Below are 25,815 nucleotides of genomic sequence, written 5' to 3' on the forward strand. Positions count from 1 at the left end.
GCTTGTTGTTTCCTCTGCATATGAAGAGGCCCCTCCTTTGACTTCTAGCCAGTTTTTACTTTTGTAAATTTTACTTAATGTCTTTTCCAGATAATGAGGCACTTCACATGAGGAAAATACTCCAGCATCCTGGACCTGTCTATGTAGCATTCCAGGCACTCCCGGCTGCTCAACGCCCACACACGGTTGTTTCCAATGCTCCTTCCATGGCATCCCAAACAGCTCTGACTCGGTGTGATTGTGATCTGTCGGCCAGCTTTCAGGGTTCTGACTACATGGGGGCCAAATCATAAGACGTGGGACTTTTGAGAAATGAAACTTCAAATATGCACTTGTCAGTTGTTGCCAAAATAACCACTAGTAGCAAATCCCTGCGAGGTTTTGTCTTTATTCCTTAAAAAGTGAGTTATGTGAGTGCTGGGTACGTAGTGGCCACTGCAGCAGGACAGTCATCTCCCATCAACTGCTACAGCAAATCAGGAAGCCAGGACTCGCACAAAAGTGGTTGTCAGAGATCATTCCTCTTCATGCCCACACAAAGCATGGTGCAGGTTTAAAGCTGACAATTTAAAAATACATATTTTGGCCAAACAGGCCAAGCTGGTGACTAAGTAACTCTTGAACTGGGCTTTCTACATGGGTTTGATCATCTCATTATTTTTATGGGGTTTGACCTGCATGGTTGCTTTCTGCAGCTCTCTGTGGGTAATGATTTAGTCCAAGCCAAAGTTGTTTTATTGCACTCAAGGTATGATACAATTTCAGTAGGGCAGTTTTCACAACATCCTCCTCTTCAAATTCTGTGATACTGGTCCAATTGCAACAGAGAGACTCCAGGATTCCTAAGTTGACTGTGAAGCTTTAAGAAAAATTGGCAGAATTATTCGCTTACTGGGGAAGTTCTGATCTTCAAGATGTGAAATAAGGGGGAAAAAATTCCACTGTCATCCCTCGGACAAGCTCATGAGCTCTATCAGCGAATTCACATTTTGGTGAGGTTGAGAACAGTACAAAAATCAATGCAGGTTTATTTTAGGATAAAATTTGCACTTTTAAACTACATCTCTTAATACATGACTAACTTTGTTATTGTTACCCTTCTCCTGCATTTTGAACCTTTTGTCTTTCAAAACATTTAACTCACAGCAAAATAAGGCAGTTAGTCTGTGGCAAAATCATCTTTCATATGTACTGTGCTGACATCATTTTGGTTCCTAGGCACTTTTATTTAGTTTCCTCATACAAAACTCTAAAATTCACCAAATGAGAAATATGTGAAAAAATTGGTGTAACTTCTGGTTGGTTCAGGAATTATGGACCTTCTTTCCCCTCTCTGGCTGTAAGGACACCCTTTCACATCAACTCTTGCCCAACACCAGAAGCGTTGCTCATCACTGCATAGCCTCTCAGGCTCTCTCCCTGCTGATGCTGCTCAGAACTCTCTAAGGAAAAGATAAGCCTGTCCCAAAATCCTCCTAAGCCCAAGGCAGCTCATGCACCTAACTCCCTCTTTGAGTGCCCAGGCTTTAACCTAAGGGGAAAAGCAGACAGGGGAACAAGGAAGGGAAGTAGCTTATGCTTAAGGGGGTTGCATTCCACAGAAATTATTTTAATCTTAATCCCCTGTAGGAATCACAGCCTCCCCAAAAAAGTCACTTGGCTGTTCTTAGTCCTTTTGGTAACCATTGCTGTTCAGATTTATATTTGCCATGGACAAACTGCCAGAGGTGGCTCAGATACACACACTGTTGACTGCAGTGGGCAGTTTTTCTGTTCAGACTTTAAATGTCCATCTTTCACTTGTGCCATTGGAAATCCCTACAGACCCTGTCTGCCTCAGTTGTCCTTTCCCTTCTTCTTTGTCCCAGAAATATTAAAAGGGAAAGAAATGTCTAAGTGCACCAGGCAGGATTTCTTGGCAAAGCCAAGGGATTTGTGCAGTGCCAGGATCACGGGACACAGTCCAGGAGCATTTGCCCATGAAAATGTGGCAACCAGCCTTTGGATTGGGTGTCTCTGAGGATGGGAGAGGAGCAGGATTTGCCAGTGGGCTCACTGGAGGCTACAAGCAATATTGTTTAAAACTCACAGTCATGCATGGCTGAAATACAGAGCTGTAACAGTCCTGAGTGGGGATTAGTCATATACTACTGATGATGAGGATAGAAAGTAATAATGACTTTAAATGACATTAATCTAGAGTGGATCCAGAACCCAAAAATACTCCCATTTATCATATTTTATGTTAAGAACAGAAAAAATACACAATACACCTTTCTGCCACCTTGCCTTCCTTTTTACAGGGATGCAGTAACATAGTCCTCTGCATGAAAAGGTCCATTTTTACTTTTAGAAAGTTGCAGTTTTTAAAGTATTCTGGGAAATAATGAAAATTACTGTGCCATCAGAAGTACCAGTGTTGTTGTTCTCATCACAGTTACAAAACTGAGACTGAGGCATTTAACTCATGATTTAAGACAAGTGCAAAACAACCTAATTACTCTAATACTTTTAAATATATATCATATATAACATAGGTGTCTCAGACATTATTTAGAAAACCCACAGTATTTTGGTTGGTTGGTTTGCTAAAAAAGTACATGATGGCACAACTTACTATTATTTTTGGACACCACTAAAATATAAAAAGAACAAAGAGCCAACTTGCTATTAATTGGAAGTAATACATTTAATTTTGAGAAGGAATAATTGAAAACATACGTGGCTTTTCATGTCTAGTTGTCTGATCTTTCTTGTTTTTTAAATAAACCCTCTTGTGATTTTCACTTGTAATATTAGAGCTTTAAATGCCTGGCTTAGACTTATAGCATGAGCTTTGCTGGCTGCCAACTTGGAGACAAACTGCTTTATACCAGACCTCCCTAAGTTGCTAGAAAAATTAGTTCTGTCTCACTTTTAAGAGTCTTGGTTTTTAATGTGTTATTTCACTGCCATCACTTTTGCTGGTTACATGACATTTAGTGAGAGGGAAAAATAAAATCATATATAAAGTTCAGAAGCTAGAACTTCTAGACCCTATTTTCCTGTTTAAAAGGATGAGATGGTCAAAACCATAATTTGTTTTGTTTGCACCAAGGGATATGAATTGCAAGGGGGGAAAGAAAAAAGAGGATTCAGAGATAATCATCTTATAAACAGACCAAAAAATTCCCACCTAAGATGCATACTGGGACAGAGCCTGCAGTTCTTCCCAGCCATGATGCCCTGCCAGGACTTGGCAACTTGAGAACCAACCAACAAAGACACGTAATTAGAGAAAATGATTGTACATTAAGCATTTCAGGTCAATACACATGACTATACAACAAAATAGTTTTTTCAACCATAGTTGAAATCACTGTCAAATCTTCCTTCATCCTTTCTGTGCATTTTGTCTTGCTGTGACTTCCAGGTAGAGGCCAGGCTTACTAACTGGAAGAAAGAAGGTGGCCAGCACATGTACATGTGAAGAGAAGACACAACACAACTTAAACTATCTAATTTCAATAAAGAGTTCTCACAGTTTGTGACTTTTTAGTTTTATAACCCTTTTTTTTCAAATTAGTCCTCCAGCCAAGTGAGCATCAAGGACAGAGGATGGCAGGAGCTCAGAAGTTCTGTTGGAGTTTTGTACCAGTGAGTCACTCAGCCTATCTGGGCATTCCGGAGGAGCAGAGATCCACCAGTGCTGCACGTTGACTTCCAGTGAAGTTATAAAAACACTGAGCCAAAAAGAAAAGCACTGATAACACAGAAGTGTTCACCAGAACTCAGCACGGTTAGAGGATTAAGGAGTCAGTGCAGTTTGTTGCTTTCATCTCCCATCAAATTTGTTTTCCATACAAATTATTAAACAAAGTTATGGAAGACTATCTGTGGACCCAGTATTAAACCAAAATTAATCTGAAGATGTTCAAATGTTTATGAAGAGCAGTTTCGTTTAAAACAGTTGAGGTCTGCAAATATTCCTCAGGTACATCGCTGCAAAGCACTCCCATAAAATCCATCTCCACCTGTATTTCCATATTGTGTTCCTTAATTCCTTCAGCCATTTTGGGCACTATACAGCCCCTCATGGGCTAAATCTAACTCTGTAATATCCTTTACATAGTGAGATAAATTTACTTGCTATAAACACTAGTTTTTACTACCTATAATTTTAACCTCTGTTTTATGTTAAAATTTGTAGAACGTTTTGGAAATTAACAATACTTCTTTCAAACTGCAAATTACCTTTCAGCTCCTTTCTAAAGTTTCCAGTCATTTTTTGATGCAATGTTGTATTTCCATTAGAGCTGATACAGCAAGCCCTTAAAAAAACCCCAACATCCCAACTCAACCCAAACCTTAAGACAAATCAATGGCCACATTCCAGGGAACAGCAGTAATTTTCTACCTACTGTATTTTCCCTGCTCCATTGACACCTTCATCGCCAACAAACAATACGGTTTCTAAAAATTGTATCTAGGTCTGCCTTGGATTTTTTTAACACATGCAATGCTGAAAGTCTTTCTCTGTATGTAACCATAATCATGGGAATGTAATATTAATACCAAAAAGTTTAATTTTGGCATAATTTGATTGAGGCGCAGAAGAAGAAAACACAGCTAAAGCCCAAAATTCCTTTGGGCCAATTTAAACCATTTATTTCCAACGTATGTTAATGAAACACTTCTAAATGGCAGTATTTCCATTAATTAGTTCTATTACCTAGGAAGTCTTTAAGGAAGAAATTAAAAAAGCATATATATAATCTTTTAAAAATATACAAAAAACTTGTATACAAAATTTCTTCAATTTGTAGTCATATTACTTCCTTCTTTCTCAAGACAGGTATTCTTTACAGATCTCTGTGGAATTAAAAACTTTAAGATCACTCAGTCTCAGCAATAAGCCTCTGCAGAAGTGTTTTTATTATTTATAAATACATCCATAATTAGGGCTACTTTTTGTAGCCATCTTCAGCACTTCTATTATTTTTAAGAGATGACATGATACAAAACTAACTGCCCCAAAACCTGTGTGTTTTCAAGGTGTAGTTTTCCAATAGTAGTACAAAACAGTAATTGTTGTGGCAGAGGAACAGAGCGATTATTACTCTAATTACTTTAAAACTCACCACCATAATTAAGTGACTGTTGGGGAAATTTTAGGTGGACAGGAATCAGAGCAGGCTGCAGTAACTTCAGTAGGTGTCACCAGTTAGAAGAGCTGAGACTAAAGTAAAGTCCAAGTAAAACCAAAGTTCAATTATTTGAATTTCTGCTTTTTCCTTGCCTGGAACTCTTCAGTTTTATTTTTGACAGACTTTATGAGCATTGACAAGGCAGGATCTATGGCTTTCTTAGCAACCTCTCCTTTCTTTGCCACCTTGTTCTCCTGGCCCTTGGTTGCCTCCTTAAGATCCTGCTCCTTTTCTTCTCTTCGGCGAGCTTTCTCTTCCAGGATCTTTTCTACTGCCTTTGTCTTCTTGAAGTTTGGATCTGAAGGATCCAAATTAAACAGGGGAGAAGTAAACATGGCTTGGAATCTTGTGTCAGCAACATTTACCTGAGGGCAGAAAGGGAGCATTTATTTTAGGTAACCTTTTCCTGTGATAGCAAAGCTTTCAAACCCAATAAAATATGAGCTGTTTAAGAAGTCACAGCTCACGAGACTGTTTGTCATCCTTAGAACTGCTCCAGCCACAAAATCAAGAGTACTCCATTACCTGGAAGTCATCTTCTAGTAATTCTTTCCTTTTCATAAGAAGTTTCTTTTTCTTCTTGCTCAAATTCTGTTGTTCTACAATCTTTTTATAATTAAAGTGTTTTCTGGTGTCATCCTCATCATCCATCATCAGCAGGGCCATTTCAGCCTGTCACAAAACAAGAAGGTCCATGTACACAATGAAATTAAGTTTTCTATGAAAAATACAGCATCTTGTTAATAAAGCCTGCATGAGTGTACATTTATATCTAAGAGCTGAAATAGGGTTGTCAGGGAGTATTATTTCATCCATAACAATATTCTTTTAACATTTTGAGGTGTATTTCCTTTTTATTAGATGTAAATTAGCCTAAAATATTTCCTTTTTATCGGATACAAAAATAATTTTATATCTAATAATAGAATAATATGAATAACACAATGCTTTTGTTATAAATTTATATTATTATAATCATAGTGATTAATATATAAGAATACTAATACTCTAATTTGAAAATTGTACACCATAATTTATAAGTTGCTAATGGATACAATTTCATATTGAGATTTCTATAGCAAAATAAAAATTAACGTATCTGGATTTAGTACATTTATTTAGTTAACTTGTTCTGAGAAAGAATGAAAAGCAAACATGCAACAGCAAACAACTCAATCTTCAAGGTTAAAAATCTACAGGTTTGAACACACAAATGTTTCATACAATGCTGATGTTAAAAGGTAATGGTTCAGCACTGCCCAACAAACTTTTTTTGGGGTAGTTTCTGTTTTAAAAGCTCTCCCTATTAAAATTATGCAGTTTTATTAACATTATACAGTTTTATTAAAATTATACAGTTTTATGCCGTTGCCATCCTTCCTATGCACTCACAAACACATACCAAATATTTGCAGAATTCAGGCAATGCAACATCTGTAATTCTTAACATTTTAAACCACTCTACCTTCTGTTTTTCAACTTCATCTTCATCTTCTGAGGTACTTTCTACTGATTCTGGCTTCTTCTTTAGACCTAAGTGCAAATAGAGGACATACACACATTTATATAAGCTTTTGAATGAGGGTATAATTTACCTATGGTTAGAACCTCTGAGTACATCTCATTTTCTTGCAGTCAACACTTAAATGTCAGATGTGGAAAAAGGCTGAAAAGTTAATAAAAAACAAGCAGACTTAAAGCAATAAAAATACACTGAATATTTGTTCAATGGAAGGAACAGCAATATTCAAATGGCATAAACAAGTCAACAAAAAAAAGGACAGTTATGAAAAATGGATTTACTGTATTTTTCATAGAGCAGTAGAGAGAGGTGTCACAACAGTGCAGGCAAACATATGACATCACACCACTGCCAGGGTGTTTTATCATGGGAATTAGATATGATTGACTCTGTTCAGCCTGAATATTGTTCTGATGAAGCTCTCTTACTCTCTCAGCATTTAGATACACCGTGATTAGACAGACATAATGAACAGCAACAGCATAAGACGTGAGTCAAACATAATCTTTAATGAAAACGCGCTCATTTATAAATGAGTGAAACGTAATCTTTAATGAAAACAGACCCATTTATAAATCCTACAGAATCAAATTCTTCTCTTTGGAATGCCTGGAGATCTTGATCAAGAAGGAGCAGGAGAAGCAGAAGGTTTGGTTTCCTGACCCGAACCACATACTCTGACCTTTGAGCTTGGAATTACATTCCCAGGCATCTCACTGCAGCCCACTGGGGGTACTCTTAAGGAAGATACTTGGCTTCATTTTGCTAAGCCAGGTTTGTACTCAGACTAGAAATACAGACATGCCAGAAACATGTCAAGTTATATATCACTAAGGATACTCTGGAACAGGACACATTTTTTGAGGAAGATTTTTTTTCTGCCTTAACTATTCTCTTGACTATTTCTATGTGGATTCCAAGCTGGAAACGGATCTCCAGAAGAAGCAAACCACCACCATCAAAAAATAAACTATCCTGATGCACAATGTCATCAGCTTAAAAACTACTCTTGATTTAGTAGTTCCAGGAAACATGTAGATTTAGATATAATATTGTTACCTAAACTACAGAATTTAACAATTTAACTACACAATTTAAATTAATTTGTAGAAGGGAGAAATAAATGTCTTCTGTAAGACTTCAACAACTGTGGAATCTTTTTTATCTTCCCAGAAGTGGCTAAACTAGGGAAAAGGAAACAAGGCACAGAAATACAAATTGGAGACAATTATATGAGAAGTTAAATCAGTAAATCTCTGTCTTTCCACACATCCCTCAAGGAAAGGCCCCTCAAGTCACCTTCCCTCATCTTACCCACATCTTTCTGTGGAATCACAGAAGTGAACACAGGTTATCTTTATGCCTTCAATATTTTCTGTGGCTGCTGGTGGGCCTGAACCAGGAGCTGGTATCAAACTGAGCTCTCCTCCATGAAAATAAATAAATTAATAGAACCTTTATTTCTTATTATGACACTATGAGCCAATAAAACCATCTCTGGACCTAAAAATCACTCTTAGCACTCAAAAATTTGCACCGTATTGAAAAGTTTGGTTTCAGAATTCCCAAATGGATCATTTTTTGTCTTTTCAATACACTCCTTCCACAATCCCTCTTCCCACATACATTCTGGAAGACACCCCCCCACACACTTTTTGCCCACTTATGGCAAACTGATTGCAAACCCTCAGATTTTTCCTAGCACCTCATTCCCACTGCCATCTTTTCATCAGGTTTGTTCCCCCTACAGCAGCAGACACCCCAGTGTTATGCAGAGACATCTGGGAGCTGCTACCAGCCAGTAGGAAAAGTTTCCAGTCCTTGCTGGAATCCCACCCCCCCTCAATCTGCCACTTGGCTCTTTCTCAGCTCAAGAATTTTGTTTGCAACGTTCACTTTGCACATCAACAATTTTCCAGTGCTGACAGCAAAAGCTAATCATAGTTCTGAGACTTCAGTACAGAGGCTGACCCCAAATCTAAAACCCCTCTCACAAGACCTCTTATCTGCCTTACTCAGAAGCTTGAGAGTCAGTCTCAAAAGCCTCACGAAGACACACAGTAAATGAGTCTTTTCATCTACTTTATCTTCCAAGTACAGGTTCTACAGCTATACTGAGATTTTGCTGTTAACCTCTAATGTCCCTGCAGTCCTACAGCTCCCTTCCAGCTTTAAAAAGCCATCAATTCCTACATATATCATAAATAAGATCATGAGAAGGCATCAAATGGTTTGGAACCTAGAGGAGTTACAATAATGTTTAAAGACCTTTTCCTCAAAGAAGGATCAAGAGAAACTACATTTAATAGTCTGAAGTGTTCTGGAACTATTCAGTGACCTCCAAAATCAGAACATTGCTCTCGTGTTAATAAGCAATTGCACTATTCAGCTATTAATTTTCCAAAAGTTTAAGCTACAAGAGTCATTCTGTCTCCCATGAACCTTTTATGAGACCCCACAGAAACCGATGCAGCGAGATTGAAACCGGCCAAGCCAAATCCAAGTTTTCCAATGCTTTTTGAAACATTATGGGCATCAATGTAAAATGCAGGTGACAAATGATTTTTTTTCTTGACAACATAAAACTAGAATCAAGCTTCTGGAATGCAACATCAAGGCTCATATGCAGAATCTGACAGTTTAGCCCATGGTACTATTAAAAAAACACATGAAAACTCTGTGCAAAGCAAGCAGTGTCATGAATTTCAGGGGGGCTGATGTGCACACACCTGCACCCTGCACAGACACCCTTTGGGCACAGCAGCAATGAAGAATTCACTCTACCTGGCCTCTCCCAAGATGAAGCACCCCCATAGTGTAACAATCACTGCCTGCGTTACAAACAGTTACCAGGAACAAAGACATACCTGAGGAATTTATGCTTGAGTAGACTTACCATAATTTCCAGTTCTCCTTTCATAGCACTCAAAGGTGTTGTGCCCTTTGCATGCTACAGCCAATTAGTGAATCCAGCACGGGAGCAAATGCAGCCCTGCAAAACCCTAACAGCACTGCTGCATCCTTAGCTCCTGCACTGCTCCACAGGAGTCTGCAAACATCCCCCTTTTTCAGCATAATCCAAGATAATCTGACAGTCAGTTGAAGGGAGAAACTTCAGTCTTTCAGGGGAATTGCAGATGGCTTGTGAAAAATGATGACCGTTCGAGTTACTGCTGCCTGTACCCTACATACAAAGTTGGTGGAGTTCCACTGAAGGTCAAAGATGATTGTAACCCACTTTCCCCCACTGTATAAGTTAGGTGTGCTTAAAAGCAACCCCAGCTGTGAGACAGAGGTTGTTCTGGGTAAACTTGGTGAAAGCCAAAGTTGTGCTGTGTAATTACCATTAAAACATCTCCTGGCTTGCAGCCAACCACTGTCTCCTCCCTTTAAAACCTCTCAAGGACTAACCATGTTCTGGTTTTCTCCTGTATCTCAGCAGATTATCAGTAATCTTGCAGACAAAAGCTTCACTTTTCTTAACCTTTATGTCTATTTTATTATCCTCACAGACTCCACAGACATTAAAGTCTATTCCCCAGATTATGGACAAGAAGGTTTAAGGATGTGCAGCTACAACCATTCACTACTGAGCCCCTCCATGGCACAAAGAACTTCTCAGAAAGCAGAAGGAAACATTTTATCAGAGATTTCATATATTATGTTGAAACATCAAATATTAGCATGAGAGTACCTAGGTAATCTTGCTATTGAAGAAAAACTAAAAAATTTGGTGGTAGTAATGGTATCTTTAGAATGAGTTATTTCAGAACCTGTAACCAACTCACCGTGGCAGGAAACAGCATTACATGACACCTTAGATTGTTTTTTCTAAGACATGGGCAGGACTCGCCCTACTGTTCTGTTTTTCAGACTATTAAAACATACATGTAAGCATGAAGTCATTCAGGTTTTGTTTTTTAATTACTTACTTTCTCCTAACACAAATATCAAACAATCAGGTCAGAAGCCTGTGCTGGCTGGTATCAAATTAAAAGTGATTTACACTTTTTAAATGGAATTTGGATTTGCACTGCTCTGCTGAACCCCACCCATCAAAACAATACACTGGTAATATTTGTAAATCTATTGCTATCTTCTTTTTGTTTGTTTTCTTCTGTCTTTTTTTCTTCTTTTAATGGACTGTAGTATGAACCACCCTTAGGTTTTGGTTCCCAAAAACACGAAATGCCAGGAACTCACCAATACTGATTTTAAAATCAGTAAAATCAGTAAAATCACACGAAACAAATTTGCTGTTATCACAGCAAAAGTTAATTTACACATCTGACTGAAGAGCTTGTAAAAAAGGTATCCTCAAAATACCTCGAAATGTGAGCAAGTTATTTCCTAAAATACTGCATTTCACTGTTTGTGTTTCTATGCAGCCAAGAGTACACAAGTGAAAATGTGTATCAGCCTGGAAGAAAAATGATTTCTTCTGAAAGACAACTTTGTTATAATGCAAAAAAGTTTGATGTTTTTGTAACTGACCCACATTTCAAAGGGACTCATACATATCTGGCTCTTCCTCTGTAAAAGAATACAGACTTTAAAAGCAATGGAGTTCTCTTCTCTGGAATATTTAGGGGAGCAGCTTGTTTTTAACATCCAGCCCCAGAAACTGGCTAACTAATGGTATCTGCTGAAAGCTAAGAGGACATTCCCTAACATTCCACATATCAAAACAGGCATCATTTTACAAGAACAGCAATTTTAGGCAAATGACACCTACTTCATTTAATTCTGAATATTCTGTCTGTGCATTTACTCCAGGCTGGCTTTGTTCTGAAAGCTCAGCATTTAAAGAAAGGGCAGATTTATTCCCCAAGTCACCTGTCTTGACCCACCTGTTTTCTCTAATTCTTCAGCAAAATACGGGTCGTTGAGATCAACATCAGGTGGAAGTTCATCTTCACTCTCTTCTCTCTCAGCAGTGGCCTGTAACAAAGCACAAATATTATTTCAATCAACATATGAACAACCACTTAAGTCGCACTGGAATTAGATGTTCCCTCTGTTAGTAACTGTGTGGATGATGAAAACTGAAATACTGTACGTGGAACATCATAAAACTGGAATACACTAAAAACTGCTATAAAGACAGATCAACAATTTAAAACCTGTTTCACACATTTAAAGCTTTTCATTAAGTGTACCCTCAAACTGTGATGTACCAGCTAACCACTCCAACAAATTACAGGATCACAGCACTGTTATATCCTCCCTTTGTGTTCCACAGATTTTCTACTTGGGCAAATACTTGAACAAGGAGCTTCATTTTGTGGCCCGAATTTCAAAAAGACTGAGCTTGGATTTAAAAGATTAGATTTTATGTGCCCCTTGACTTAATTTATCTGACTGAACAAGAGTATTATGCCAGAAAAAGTTGCTCTGCTACCTAACAGTGCTACTTTATTCGGAACACCCATGAGGTTGAAGAAGTTACTAATCAAATGCCAGTGAAAAATAATTGGAAGTCAACGTGTAGAGATTACTCTCAGTAACATTATTATGCAATATGAGCTATAGTCAGAGTAATTTAAGAAGTTAGGGAAGCTAAATTCTGTATGCCACATGCCTTTTTTCAAGCACAGGCACAAATATTTCATTTATCTGCCTATTCCTGCACATCACTGCCACAGGAGTCAGCTGCTTCACCATTACTTTCCACATGTGAGAAGATGAAGCAAACAGCAATTTTCACATTAGTATAGGACTGTTTTGTTATTTATACACAAAGCTGTTTACCAAATTTGCTCTTGCAAATTGAAATTGGAATAGTTCTTTGTGGCTATTAATTCTTTGCCAGCTTTGGCAAACAATCCTGTATTATTTTAGCCCCAACATTTCCAAAATTACAATTATCATTCTCATCACAGCTTTGCACACAGTAGCAAAAAGACCCTTCCTAATGCATTCCAAATGCAAACTAAAGCTGACTGTTATTATGAATAATTTATCTTTAAAGCAGCACAAGTAGATAAATGAAGTTTTGTGTAACATATGTATGGTCAGTAGTATCCTGAATATCATTTGCTTTCTAAGTTTGATGAGGTATCTCAGTCTTTCCACGCAAGTGACTACTGCATATTTTAACCTTAAAATAGTACTAGGAGCTATATAATCTTTTATTTAGTTTATCCAAAACAAACAATATCAGCAACTTAAGAAAACAAACAAGAAGTCGCCAATGTAAATATTACCTTTCTCTTTTTTTTAAGTATTCTTTTTTCTTTCTTCTTCTCTAGATATTTTTGCCATGGAGTCAGGTTATCCTTTCCTTCCAACCTGTTTTTGACCATTTCTTCAGCAGTTTCTTTGAGGCCTAGAAAAAAAAAAACACTCCATAGTAAATTAAAGAAACAAGATGAATCTGAATTTTTTAATCAACTGTTTTCTCCTTCATAAAAGAATAATCAAGTTTTTTTTTTAACAAGTCCATGAAAACAACGTAAATATTGCTTAAAACAACATCTTTATAAAGAAGATCACTTTACAGGATGCGTTTTTCCAAATAAAACATTCCTTCAGTAAAACCTGTACAAGAGTCAGAAGAAGAACTTCCTTATGTGATACCTGATTCCCAACATTCTTGCTGTTCCCAGGAAAGGTCTCCTCTCCCCACATTAGACTGTGCAGTCCACAGAAGCCACTTGTCATACACACATACAGACATACATAGAGCCATTATGTTTAATGTACCACACTAATTAGTTAAGACTCTGAATTAGTTTCTGAAACTTTGCCTCTGTGACAATATTGTGATAATGCTGCAGGATCTCTCCTGACCAGTGTATTTTTTGTTCATCATTATAAATGAGAACAGTAAGATATTATTTGAATAAATTTAAAATAAAAATAAATACATAGCTAGAAGGCTCAGAAAAACTGTGAATAAATCCCCTAAATTTCTTACATTGTGTACTAATGTCATGACATTACATGCTTTAAGTTAAACTAAACAAATTATTTTAAAGTTATCTAGTCATTTAAGGCTACTTAGTACTAGTCTGCTTTAACAATAGAAAATTATCTCAAATAAAAAAACCAGTAAATTCCTGGTATGACAGCAAATCTAGATTTAGATTCAATGCTTCAGTTAAATAGCTTGCTTTTGTTTTTTAAAGTATTTGTTAACAGGACGTTGAGATTAAGGGCCCAGACTGCTTGAAATACATCAGCCTCTCAAAAAAAACCAAAAAATAAATAGTTGAGAGAGTGTTTTCTGTTATCACTGATTGCCAGTTCAAATTGTAATAACTCAAGATCAAAAAAAAACAGATTTATAACACAAAAAGGAAAAAGCAGCAAGAGAAATAAACCATCCTCTTACTTGATTAGCACACCAAGTGAGTAAAAGTAGTTTGTGTATTTAGCAGCTGTGTGAACTGAAAGACAGAAGGAGAAAAGTACCATTCTATCACCAGACAGATTTCTGAAAAATTCGATACAGTTCAGGAATGCTTTTTCAACAGTCATTACATCATACAGCACTTGGATGTTATGAGGACAAACAATGAATTCAGATGCAGCTTATCCACTTTCAGCCCCTTCCTCACAGGATGGGCACTTGCAAGAGCAAAATTCCTTGATGGAAAGAGATGAACTGACTTCTGCACTGGAGCAGAATTCAGTGGCAGGAACAGAATCCACTTCCCTGGCAGGAGGTAACAACTGAGCAATGAAGGATTTTTCTCCTACCTGCAATTCCTTGCTTCCTTCACTACATACTTCTTTTTTTTTCAACTTCTGTAACAAATCAGTCAGATATCACACAGGTAACATCCTCTCCTGTGAAATGACTGAAATATCTTGGGAGTTTGGAGGAATCGTGTTTCTGCTTTGTCCTCCAAGTCTGCTATTTGCCATCTCTTCCCCAATTCTACTTTTTCTGATTTTTTCCCTTCAACAACCCCTTCTTGCCACCCCAGTCCAGCCCTCACCTGACCACATCCTACTCTCCTGCCCCTCATTCCAGTTTTAGTGCTCAGGAATCATACTGGGACCTCTCCAGATGTCCTAGACTAGATCCCATTCTTTCTCAGGTTTCTCAATTTGCCAGTCACTGCTCCTCCTCATTCCTTCCAGCTCTCCTCCATATGGAAGAGCTGAAAACGGAGATCATAATGGAAAAAATGGGCACTTTCATGGACAGTCCTGCCCGTCCACAGAAGGGCAGGCAGAACATTTTTCTGGAAAACTGCAAACACCAATCCGTGTCCTGGTGCTTGTCCACACTCCAAAAACAATTCCAAGGCTGGACAGCTGGTTACAACGCATCTGAAATACGAAGTGTGGACAAGATCTAAAATCATATTAAACCACAGAATCATAGGAAGGAAAGAGCGGAGCAAAAACAAGATAAAGGATCCTTCTATTATCCTGGAAAGATGACAGAATTAACAATAAGGGGAAAACTGTTACAGCCACAAAAATCTGGTGCTAAACCGGCAAACAAATCAGAGCCACAATAAAGGAAGGATATTGCATAGGTTCACTAAAAACGTGCCATTAAGAAACCCTCTCATACAACAAGGACAAACATTCAGTTATCTCCAAAGACAATGAAAGCAGAGTCATCAGCTTCCCAGAAATTGAACTACTATGACTTTGGATACTACTTTAGAGTACATTTATGGAAAAAATTACTGGTCAGGTAGCAACCTTGTAGATTCTCTCTGAAGGTAATAAATGCAGAATTAAAAAGTGTATGTCACATCTCCAGAGAAAGAGATCCCTGAGAGAGATCTCAAAGGAGGTTACAATATTTCTGATTTATTTGCCTGGAAAATGGAATCATTTGATCCATCTGGCACTGAAGGACTTGGAGGAAAATCCAGCCCTTTCTTGTGGTATTTGGCAGTCTCATGAAAGGCATTTGAGTTTCTCCACAGATTAGAATGGCTTAGAAACTACTGTCCAGACCACTTCCCGAGAGTAAGAGTGTATTTAAGTGGTCAAAAGGATTTTGATTGCAGAAGGGGAAAGGAATTGTCTACTTTAGGTAGAGTTATTAGCTGGCCATAGAAGGGGCTAATTTATACCCTTATCAATATAATTTTTTTTTTTTAGAATAAATGAATCACACTGGTTTCATTTAATCTTCACAAAGAAAGGAAAGAGAGGAAAAGGTCGTCTTTATTAGCATGCAATTAAATTACTCTTGAGCTAAAGGATTAAAAGTGTGACAAATACTTTAAAAAACTAAGAACACTGTTGTCACCCTGGTGGGGAAAGTGAGGAAGGGTGGGCAAGCCAGAACTTTTACTTCTCTAAATACTTAGTTTGGAAAACTTGTGGAAGTTTAACAGTCTGCAAGCGTCACACCTATTAGAGGCTAAAAAGATAAATCTCTGTTCTCAGGAAATTCTAAATGAGAGAGTTCATCTTGCATGTAATGTCTCACCAGAAAAAAGAATCATCTTGTTGCTGGTGGGTAAAAGGAATGGCAGGTAAATGCTCTGTTAACATTAGAATTTGTCACCCCCAAAAGACAGAATGTTAAGTCCAAACAGTGATCCAGGTGGAGACATACATTCCATAGGAGCATTTCTGTGCTCTACATAGTCTCCAACAACACACAGTTGGGCTTTACTGTGCACTTTACAGAGACACGAATGCTTTCTATTCTGTTTCTGACAAAAACAAATCTGAAATTTTCCTTTAAGCCCAGCTAAATATTTACATCTCCTTCTTCCCAAAGGAAGAATTTTTAAGTCAAATAAAAAAACCCCCAAAAACAAACAACAAAACTTGGCTGAATATCATCAAGAAATGCAGTTGCGGTCTTCTCCCTCTTCACTTTCTGAACGGAGCTTTGGGAGCTGGATAAGGATTCATAGTAATTGTTGCTTAAATCAGATATGATTAAGAAAACAGATGGATGCTTAAATATAACACTGATTTTGTGCCTAGAAGAAACAGACCAAAGAGAGTTGGAACTACATCTAATTTATTTTTGCTGGCACTGTGGTTTATTTAAAACTATTATGATTCAAGAATAACTGAATCATTCACGAAGTATGCTTTCTATAACCATGTGTAAATATCTGTGCCAAAACTCAATTTTTTAAATTAATTCAAATCTCTGCCTTTCAATTGAAAAACTTCCTAGATTTAACTGTTGTAATTCTTCTGTGTATTAAACATTTGGGCAGGAAAAAGATTTTGCAGTAAGTCAAGCACATTAAAGCAGAGCTTGATAATAAAAATATTTCAACAGACGTAAACTAGTTCTGAAAAAAATTAAGGAGCCTTAAGAGATTACAACAAAAGCTATTTTTGAACACTCAGGACGCTTCAATTGAACATAATTAAATTGTTTTGGAATTTAAAGAAGCACATTTGTTCAAGGAAAAAATAACATAATAACTAATGTACCTCCCATAAGGAAACACAGCTCTATGTAGATATTGCCAGAGCTATAAACTACTGTTCAGTGTGTGCTGACTGTGCTCCACCATAAAAGTATATATATATAAAAGTATCCCTTTGAGGTGTGCAGGACCTGCTCTCCAAATGCTGCCTGAAGTCAGTAACAGCTGAACTTTTGACTCAAAAGCCAAGTTAAAACACTGGTCTTCACTTTCAGGACTTGTGTTTTGGACAAAACCACATTGCAGGGGTTAATACCCAGAAGGGGCATTGCTGACCTCGAGGAGGTGAACAGTTTCTAGCAAAGGCAAGTGAGCTCTTCTATGACTTCCAGAACCTCTGCTCTTGGATCATCAACTAATTTTTTTCAGGGCAAAAAATGAGGAAACATTGACATACGCTGCAAAATCAGAGTTTCTAAATTAATGTGAAATACTACAAACCAGCAATGTAAACTTCATTGTGCACCCATGCACATTAAACCCAGTATCATCTGAACAAACCTGACCCAGGGCACAGACATCCAGCTGAATTTGGACAAAGTCAGTCAAATTTATTAGGATGAGGGGGGTTGTTTGGTTTGTTTGGGGTTTTTTTACCATCTCTCTCTCAAAAGAGATGAAATAGCAAAAGTCCCAGGAGCCCCCCAAGAAAGTGCAGTAAGGAAGGAGTTGGACTAGATGTAGTAAGAGACAAATCTAATTTTCTGAAGTCAAGTTCCATTGCAAAGAAACAGGGAGCCCATGGATTAGAGAACTGGATTCCATCTCCACTACAGTTCTACTGAATGTGAATTAATTTAACTGCAACATGCAAGGCACAGAGTTAAGAGGGAGAGCCTCTCACAAAACTTCTTGCTCTCACTGGGCAGGAGACACTAAAGAGAGAATAAAGACTAAACCAATTTTCCTGCTTCTAAAAGGAATGGTTTGCTCCAGATTCCTGACTACGTCACCACATTAAGCTGCTTAGACTTTTTTTAATTTACAGAACCTCTTTCATACAATTTGCAAGATTCTTGAGAAGACAGCAAGTAAAACAAACAAAAATCAACCCCAAATGTCCTTTCCAAACCAACACAAAAGATGGTAGCTTTAAACTATGTGTAAATAAAAAGATATATAATTACAGAACACATTCCTAGCAGTAATTAGTTTGACTGTGGTTTCCACCAAATAAAAAATACTTGTAAAAATCCTATAACAGATTCTATGTATGGAAACTCTTTGGTCTTGAATGTCCAGTGACAGGATGAATTAACTACTGAGCAAACAACACCACAAATGCAAGTACTGACACGCTGTGGACAGATGGAGTACAACTCTGTGTCAGCAAACACTTGTCCTGTCATCCATGATACAGCTTCTTCTAAAAGGTTTTGGAATAAGTCATGCCAGAAACTACTGGAATCATATATTTCAATTATATTAATTGAAAGCACACAATTATTTTTAATGCCAGTGTATCCTTTCAGATACAGACCTTCTTATAAAGAAATAGGAATAAAACTGTTCTGTTCAGTTCAGTCCATCTCAATGAACCACTACAGACCAAAATATTTAAGTGAGCATTTATATTCAACAGAAGTTATTTAAGTAAACTCAGGATAATATTAGTGTGAGTGACATAATTAGATAAGCATTCCTATCTGGAATTAACCCACAGTGGTGAAGGGCCTGAAATCTGATCCATCTCTGGTCTCTGTATTTATAGTAACAGATGAGGCTGCGTCCTGCCATAGCCTGCACCTGCTGAGCTGATGCAGCACCTTGCTGCTCCCAAAAAGGGAATGTCATACTTCCCTAGTCTTTGGGCTGCATTGTTTAACCCTTTGAACATTCACCAAATGCTTCCATTTGCACATCTGACTCAGCAGAAAAGATCCAGATTTCTTTTCTTCTTTGCCAGAGTAGTTCTGTCTTTTTAGCAAACAAAATTAAGCTTGCAAAGAGACCCACCAAGTGCCAGGGCTGGTTCAGGGATTCAGAATGAGTTCTGAGCCAGGATCAAGGAGGAAATGCCCCAGAGATCCCTTTGTGGATGTAGGGAACTGTTACCCTGGCTCATACACCTCATGGAAAGCACCCACCCATAAACAACAGAGGAGAATCAATCTGAATGTTTTATCATCATAAAGGAAAAAAAACCTGACTTTTGGATCTCAGGGTGAGTTCTGCTGGGATGCCACATGGTGAAGTTACCCTTTTAGTTTCCAGATGACAATCTGGATGTCACTATCCCTCAACTTCTCTTCCTGGTAGCTTTCCTTCTCTCAGAGCAGTCTCACTGGAAGGCCAGACTTCTCCCTTCTATGTTCCCCCAAATTTTTATCATAATGCAAGCAAGACTTTCAGACCATTCTCCTCTAATTTTGTGGCATGTTAACAAATCATACTGGTTTTCCTTTTTAAAAGTATAGGTACGTTTCATGACTCCATAGCAAACATGTGAATTCTATTTTAAAAAGTCTACAAAGTGATGAATGAAAAAGCAAATACAAAAGAAAAAAACACGGATTAAAAGTAAGCTACAAAAAGAAACTTAGACCTGAGGAACTGAGTTCAGTCATATTATTTCTTTTATTGGATTTCAATTTATGGGAAAAAAAAAGGTTTGTTTCTCCTACTATAAATTCAGCACCTTACACTATATCCCTGTTAGCAGGCCAATACTGCATATCCTCCCAGGCAGGAAAAAAAAATAAAGCTTACCTGGAACCCATTTAATCTCCATTCCTATATCCTTCTCTTCCTGTTTTTTCTCTTTTTCTTGGATACTTTGCAAAAGTTCTCTGTACTTGGCAATTTGCTCTTCATCATCTTTTTGGCTTTTCCTCGGTTTGTTGTCTTCCATTTCATTAACTACATCACCATCTAGAAAGAGAGAGGAAAACTATCACAGGCAGCCTCAAAAAAGTGAGCAACTGAAGTTCATGTTTAGAAACACCTTCTTAGATGAAATAAAAGTAGTATCTGAAAAGACAAAAGAAAATTTGTTCAGCAAATCCCTGACTGGACACAGCATTCTTTACTGTATTTTAAAATTATTATTTTCAGAGTCCCTTATGGCAGGGCAGTACCTAAATCTCAAAAAACAATGCTGTAAAGCATTTAGAAAACAGAATCCTACATTTTAAAAAGTGAACTTTAAAAGATTCTGTAACAGAGATAATTATTCAATGCCTTCACCTTCAGTGACACAAGATGGAAAGAAGGCTTTTTTTTCCTTTTTTTTTTCAAGTTAAACACAAAGAAAATGTGACTTACAATAAGCTTTTAAAAAATATTTGAGAAAGAATAGGCTTTAAAGATGCTGCAGATCCTTGAACTGTAGAAAACTAGGTTTGGGATAGGCTCCTTTTCTTCTGGTTCAGCATTAAGCTGTGCTTCCTACAGTACTGAACTGCAGGGACAGCACAAGTGGTGTCTGGAAAGACATATCACAGTTGCAAGTCTGGTTTTTGGCTAAAAGTGATGTGTGACACTGTTCTTTTCCACATCCCATCACTGTCCAAAGCTGGTTGTTGGCCGGAAGCAGAAATATTTACTGTATTTACTGTTCATAGAATCACAGAATCATTTAGGTTGGAAAAGATCTTTAAGATCATCGAGTCCAACTGTTAACCCAGCATTGCCCACCACTAAACCTTGTCTCCAGGTGCCACATCTACATGGATTTTAAATACCTCCAGAGATGGGGACTCAGCGACTTCCCTGGGCAGCTTGTTCCAATATCCACCACCTTTCCCTCATCCACCATGTCATAAAAGATTAGTCAAGCAGGACCTTCCTTTCCCAAGTCTATGCAACTGGGCCTGATCCCCTGATTGCCCTGTACAAGCCATGTGATGGCACTCAAGCTGATCTGCTCCACAACCTTCCCCAGCAGCAAGGTCAGGATGACAGGCCTGTAGTTCCCTAGATCTTCCTTCCAGCCCTTACTGTAGATGGGAATTACACTTGCTAACTTCCAGTCAACTCCCCAGTTATCCAGGATTGCTGAAAAACAACAAGAAGTGGCTAAGCAAGCACATCTGCCAGCTCCCTCAGCATTCTTGGGTGGATCCCACCTGGCCCCATAGGCCTGTGTGTGTCTAAGTGGTGTAACAGATCACTGACCATTTCCCCTTGGGATTCATTCTGCTCCCTGTCTTCCAGCTCCCAGAGAACAACTAGTCTTACTGAGGCAAAGAAGGCATTTAAGTATTTTATTAAGCCTTTTCCTCATCCTTTGTCACTATGCTTCCCCCTGCATCCAACAAAGGATGGAGTTTCTCCTCAGCTCTCCTCTTGCTGCTAATGTATTTATAGAAACAATTTTTATTGTCTTTCACAGGTTAAGTTCTAGCTGGGCTTTGCCCTTCTAATTTTCTCCCTGAATAACCTCACACAACCTTGTGTAATCCCCCTGAGCTGCCTTCCAAAGTTCATAAACCCCCCTTTCTTTCCCAAGTTGCAGCCAAAGCTCTCTGTCCAGCCACGCCAGGCTCCGTCCCCGCTGGCTCATCTCCCGCACGGCACATGGGGACACTCAGCTGCACTGTCCTCATCAGAAGCTGAGATCTAAGAGGGAAGCATCTGCTCACATGGAAAGCAAAAGCCAACCCTGTTTTGAAGATGAGAAGAAAAATAAGCCATTTGGTGTCCTGTGAAGCAAGAAGCTGGATGGGCACTGAAGAAATCCTTAAGCTAAGAAAGGCTCCCTAGAACCCGGCTTCCTATTTACCACTGGTTTTGCCAGGAGATATTTAAATATTTAAATGGCAATGCATATTGTCATTCTTTCTCATTTAGATAAAACTTGCAGTTCTTTTGTCAAAACTAACTTTTAAAACAAATGCTCAACACGGCCTTCAAAGGAACCATAAGAGCTTTTCATTCTGTAGGCAAACAAAGCACATTTGACAACAGCTGCAGGAAAGGAAAGTGAGCTGAGTATGTCCTCAAAGTTTGTTCAGAGTTCAAATAACCTTGTCAGTAGCTTTCAAGCATCACACTGTGTTGCACAACATCAGGAACCACTTTCTGCTGGATACTGAGGCAGCGATGCTTTCTGCCAACAGCTTGTTCAAAGGCTTTTTGAACAAAACACACCAACAAAACAAAAAGTTCTGGTGCATTAACAGCTGCACTGCAAGAGAAACACAATCAAACTGGGAAGGAGAAAAAAAGCAAAAGCTGATGAAATTTAAGAGTATAAAATACAAGTATATTCTTATTGTTTTCAAAGGAAAGTACTAACAGAAGTGCTAAAAGATTTAAAAAGGACAAAGTTAAAATCGTGAGGCTGGTCAGAAACACTCCAATGCAACAATGTGTGGGGGCATGTTTGTTTTTAAGAGTAGAAATTAATAAAAACTACAACCAAATGCAGAGGTTCAACATATTAAATTGGTGATTAGCAGCTGAGAGCAGATTCTTGTAATCACAGGATTGTGAAAAGATTGTATTCTAAGTTTAAGAAGATTATTTTACAATAGCTGAGTAGATTGATTCCTTTCATTTTTTAAACTCAGCCTTAGAAACAAAGATTAGAAAACTTATGGCAGATACAACATTTGACAAGAGGTCTCCTGCAAAGCTGAGTTTCTTTTAAAGATGGAAAGATAAAACTCCCTCTCATGACTTCATGGCACAGCAGAAAATTCAGCTACTGATTTGGATTCTGATGAGCCACACCATAAAAATGCACTAAATGGCTCAATTCTATCCAGGGTAGTTACTCAAATTCAGATAGATAGAAAGAAAAAAAAGAAAAACATAACTCTCCTACAATACATGTAGACCCACAAAATTACAAATATAAAGCTCTCTACTCCAGCAGTCAAGAAGTAAACCCAAGGTAGAGGGTATTGCACTGTATTACAGCATGATACGAAAAATTAAATGTGCTGACCTTAGTCTTGCACCAGAAAATAATGACAAAAAACCTGGGATTTAACCCCACTTTCCCACATTCTCAGCACTCCCTCAACAAGAAGTTGTGCAAATCCCAGTAGTTCATCCCAATGATAATAAGAAAAAGAAAAATTTACAATTCAAGGTAATCAAAAGAAGCTTATTTAAAGCACATCAGAGTCAATGTCTTTTCCTAAGATATTTTTCAGGGAGAAAAGATACTGGAAGAAGAGAATGCAAAGAGACAGGTAACACTAAATTAATGGCAAGCGTAAAATTATGGCTTTTTTTAGGGTTTTTTTGCATTTTCCTTCAGGTTTGTAGTGTAACCACTTGAGTGGTGTGCACTGGATGCAGTTTTTAAAACTCCCTTTGCAAACCAGGTGACTGTTGTCGCACCTTTAATTAAAAACCAAACCCAACATAACAGCTCCTGCAAATATGTTTTGGAAAAGTATTCAATACCTGCATCAGTTCTATCAAGTGCCTGGTAATTCATAGAAAGAAAATAATCAGGTTGTGGTATTTCTATTCTGAAATTCCCATGGAATTCCAGCTCATAAACTGCTGAATCCTCTTGCTGCTTCTTTCCAGAGACAATATTAAATAATTGCATGTTCTACTTCTGTCATCTTCCATGTCTTAGCCTTCTGTAATAGTTCTAGCAAATATAAACACATGTGAAGAGTGTTCATTATTGAGGGAGAAAGGAAGGCTGTACTGTCATCTGATAAAATGCTGTATATGCATTTAAATTTCTCTATGTTGTCAGAGTTATTGGACCGAATAGATTTCAGAATTGTAACAAGATTTAATCAATGGTCTGATTTTATTTAACATTAAGCACTAAAGTTACATCCCTTCCAACTCAGGATATTCTGTCAGCTAATTAAAAATACACCTATAAAGGTATTTTGTCATATAGTCTGTTCCAGTATCTGTGTGCTGTGCAAAGCAGAACAGTAGAAAAGATGTTGCTCTTGCCAAGATTTAAACAAAAAAAAAACCAGATTAAAAGCTGAGACATGAACCCCATAAGGCTTAATTTGAAGCATATTTTAAATGCCATACACTAAGGCACTGGTGCTTGTGGTCAAAATAGCAATTATGGGCTAGATTTGGTGAATACCACAAACAATTCCTGACTGGAACAAAGGCACCTGAGTGACAGAAAATTCAGCAGCAACGTAAAGGAGACACTTTGTGCTATGAACCACAACATTCCAGGTCACTGAAATACTTGACATTGCAGAACTGTTGTATAACAGTAACACTAACAGTCACGATGCACATATTAAAAGCTGAAAAATTCCATAAAAAATCCGTCAGATTAGAACAGGCCAACAAAATCCCGTTTATAAATAAAGCATTTTGATAAGTTTAAAGAGTATGAATAAAAGTCCAGGACATTTTTTCCTTGCTTATCACACTCCTACATGTCCATTCACGCAGCTGACATTGATTTTTCCCATTTGTGCATAGTGCCACAGAATTCTGCTGGATGGAATCCTGACAGATGGGATCCTGTTTTGTATCACATAACTGCATGGATAAAACCTCAGGAACACATTAAAGACATGACAACATAATTCCTCTATTAATAACTTACTTTTCAAAACCTCATTAGAATCCAGACATTTCCAGGTTTAAAATTTATTAGTGTGATAAGATTACTTTAAGGTCAATTTTTTTTTTCCTTCCCAGCAGTGGAATTTTACTCTTTAAAGGTTCTGAAGTATTGCTTACATGGATATTTGCTTTCATCACTGTCCTATCACAGATGCTAGTTAATATCATGATCATCTTGTATGATCCCCAAAGTTCACAAAGGTACAGTTTGTAAATGAATTTTTATGCATGAGAAGATGAGAAACAAATGGGACATTAACCCTGCCAAGATATTGCCAAGCTGAGTTTGCTGCCAGAAGATTTCCCAACTCCATAACCAGAAAAATCTGTAATTTTATTTTCCATGCTCCAAGCTCATCTCTGATTGCAATAACCTGCCTTAATGCAGCATAAATCAATTTTAACTCTGCTTGAAAGACCTGATTAAGGCTTAATGAAGTTTTATTTGCCTTGTAATTTAGGCTGTATATATTAATAAAAGCATGATGAATTTTAGAATGAAAACAAGCAAGTTAAATCAGGGATTTACACATTGGTGCACCAAACACAGAAGATTTATGTACCTTACAAAGTTAGATGAAATACTCTTTGTATTCTTAAGAAGTGAATCAAAAAGCATTTGAAAGATTCATTTAGTCATTAACCACTTGACATTTCAAACCAGAACTTTTCCTCTGAAAAGGACGCACTCACAAGTTCTATGGTTCTATAATTTTATCTCAGAAATGAAGAGATTAAAGTAGGTATTGCCCAACTTGACAAAGAGATGTCAAGGTACCCTGAAAAAAAGAGAAAGGGGGTAGGAGGAGAAATAAAAAAAGCAAGAAATTTTTTTTATGCTTAGAGTTTCAAGCTCCTATTCAGAAAGGAGTTACTCAGGGGCTCAGTCATTGGGATCACTCCAAATCACCTACTATTTGGTCATTTTTGATCAGTGTTAGTCAGACTTCACAGAAAGGCAACAGATCTTCATTCATTCAGCACCAAATGTACAGAATGGCTACCATATTCTCTACATAAATAATTCGAATGTATGATGAAAACCAACTTTTAACAGATTTACCATATCAACAATAAAGAAAACAGGTCATGATTTAGATCATGTGATCTTGCTACTTGAAATCCCTCAAACTATAATTGTTATACTGGGCTTAATCAAACATTAATACACCAAAGAAAGATTCTGCAGTAGAGAAATGAAAAC

At 37.6% G+C, this 25,815-nt stretch overlaps 1 protein-coding gene across 1 annotated transcript in view; it reads right to left on the reverse strand.

Annotated features, from left to right (window-relative positions):
* Positions 1 to 4,609: 4,609 nt before the first annotated feature.
* The window catches only part of ESF1 (ESF1 nucleolar pre-rRNA processing protein homolog), a 30,612-nt gene continuing 9,406 nt past the window's right edge, over positions 4,610 to 25,815 (reverse strand). The window contains exons 9-14 of the mRNA XM_027653888.1: positions 19,797 to 19,958; positions 12,915 to 13,036; positions 11,559 to 11,649; positions 6,652 to 6,719; positions 5,712 to 5,858; positions 4,610 to 5,551 (exon numbers count right to left, since the gene is read on the reverse strand). Of these exons, the coding sequence (XP_027509689.1) occupies positions 5,252 to 5,551; positions 5,712 to 5,858; positions 6,652 to 6,719; positions 11,559 to 11,649; positions 12,915 to 13,036; positions 19,797 to 19,958 (890 nt within the window). The 3' untranslated portion in view covers positions 4,610 to 5,251. The remainder of the gene's footprint in view (positions 5,552 to 5,711; positions 5,859 to 6,651; positions 6,720 to 11,558; positions 11,650 to 12,914; positions 13,037 to 19,796; positions 19,959 to 25,815) is intronic.

This window comes from Corapipo altera, unplaced genomic scaffold, assembly GCF_003945725.1.
Source record: "Corapipo altera isolate COAL_440 unplaced genomic scaffold, ASM394572v1 70, whole genome shotgun sequence".
In the NCBI taxonomy this organism is placed as follows: Eukaryota; Metazoa; Chordata; class Aves; order Passeriformes; family Pipridae; genus Corapipo; species Corapipo altera.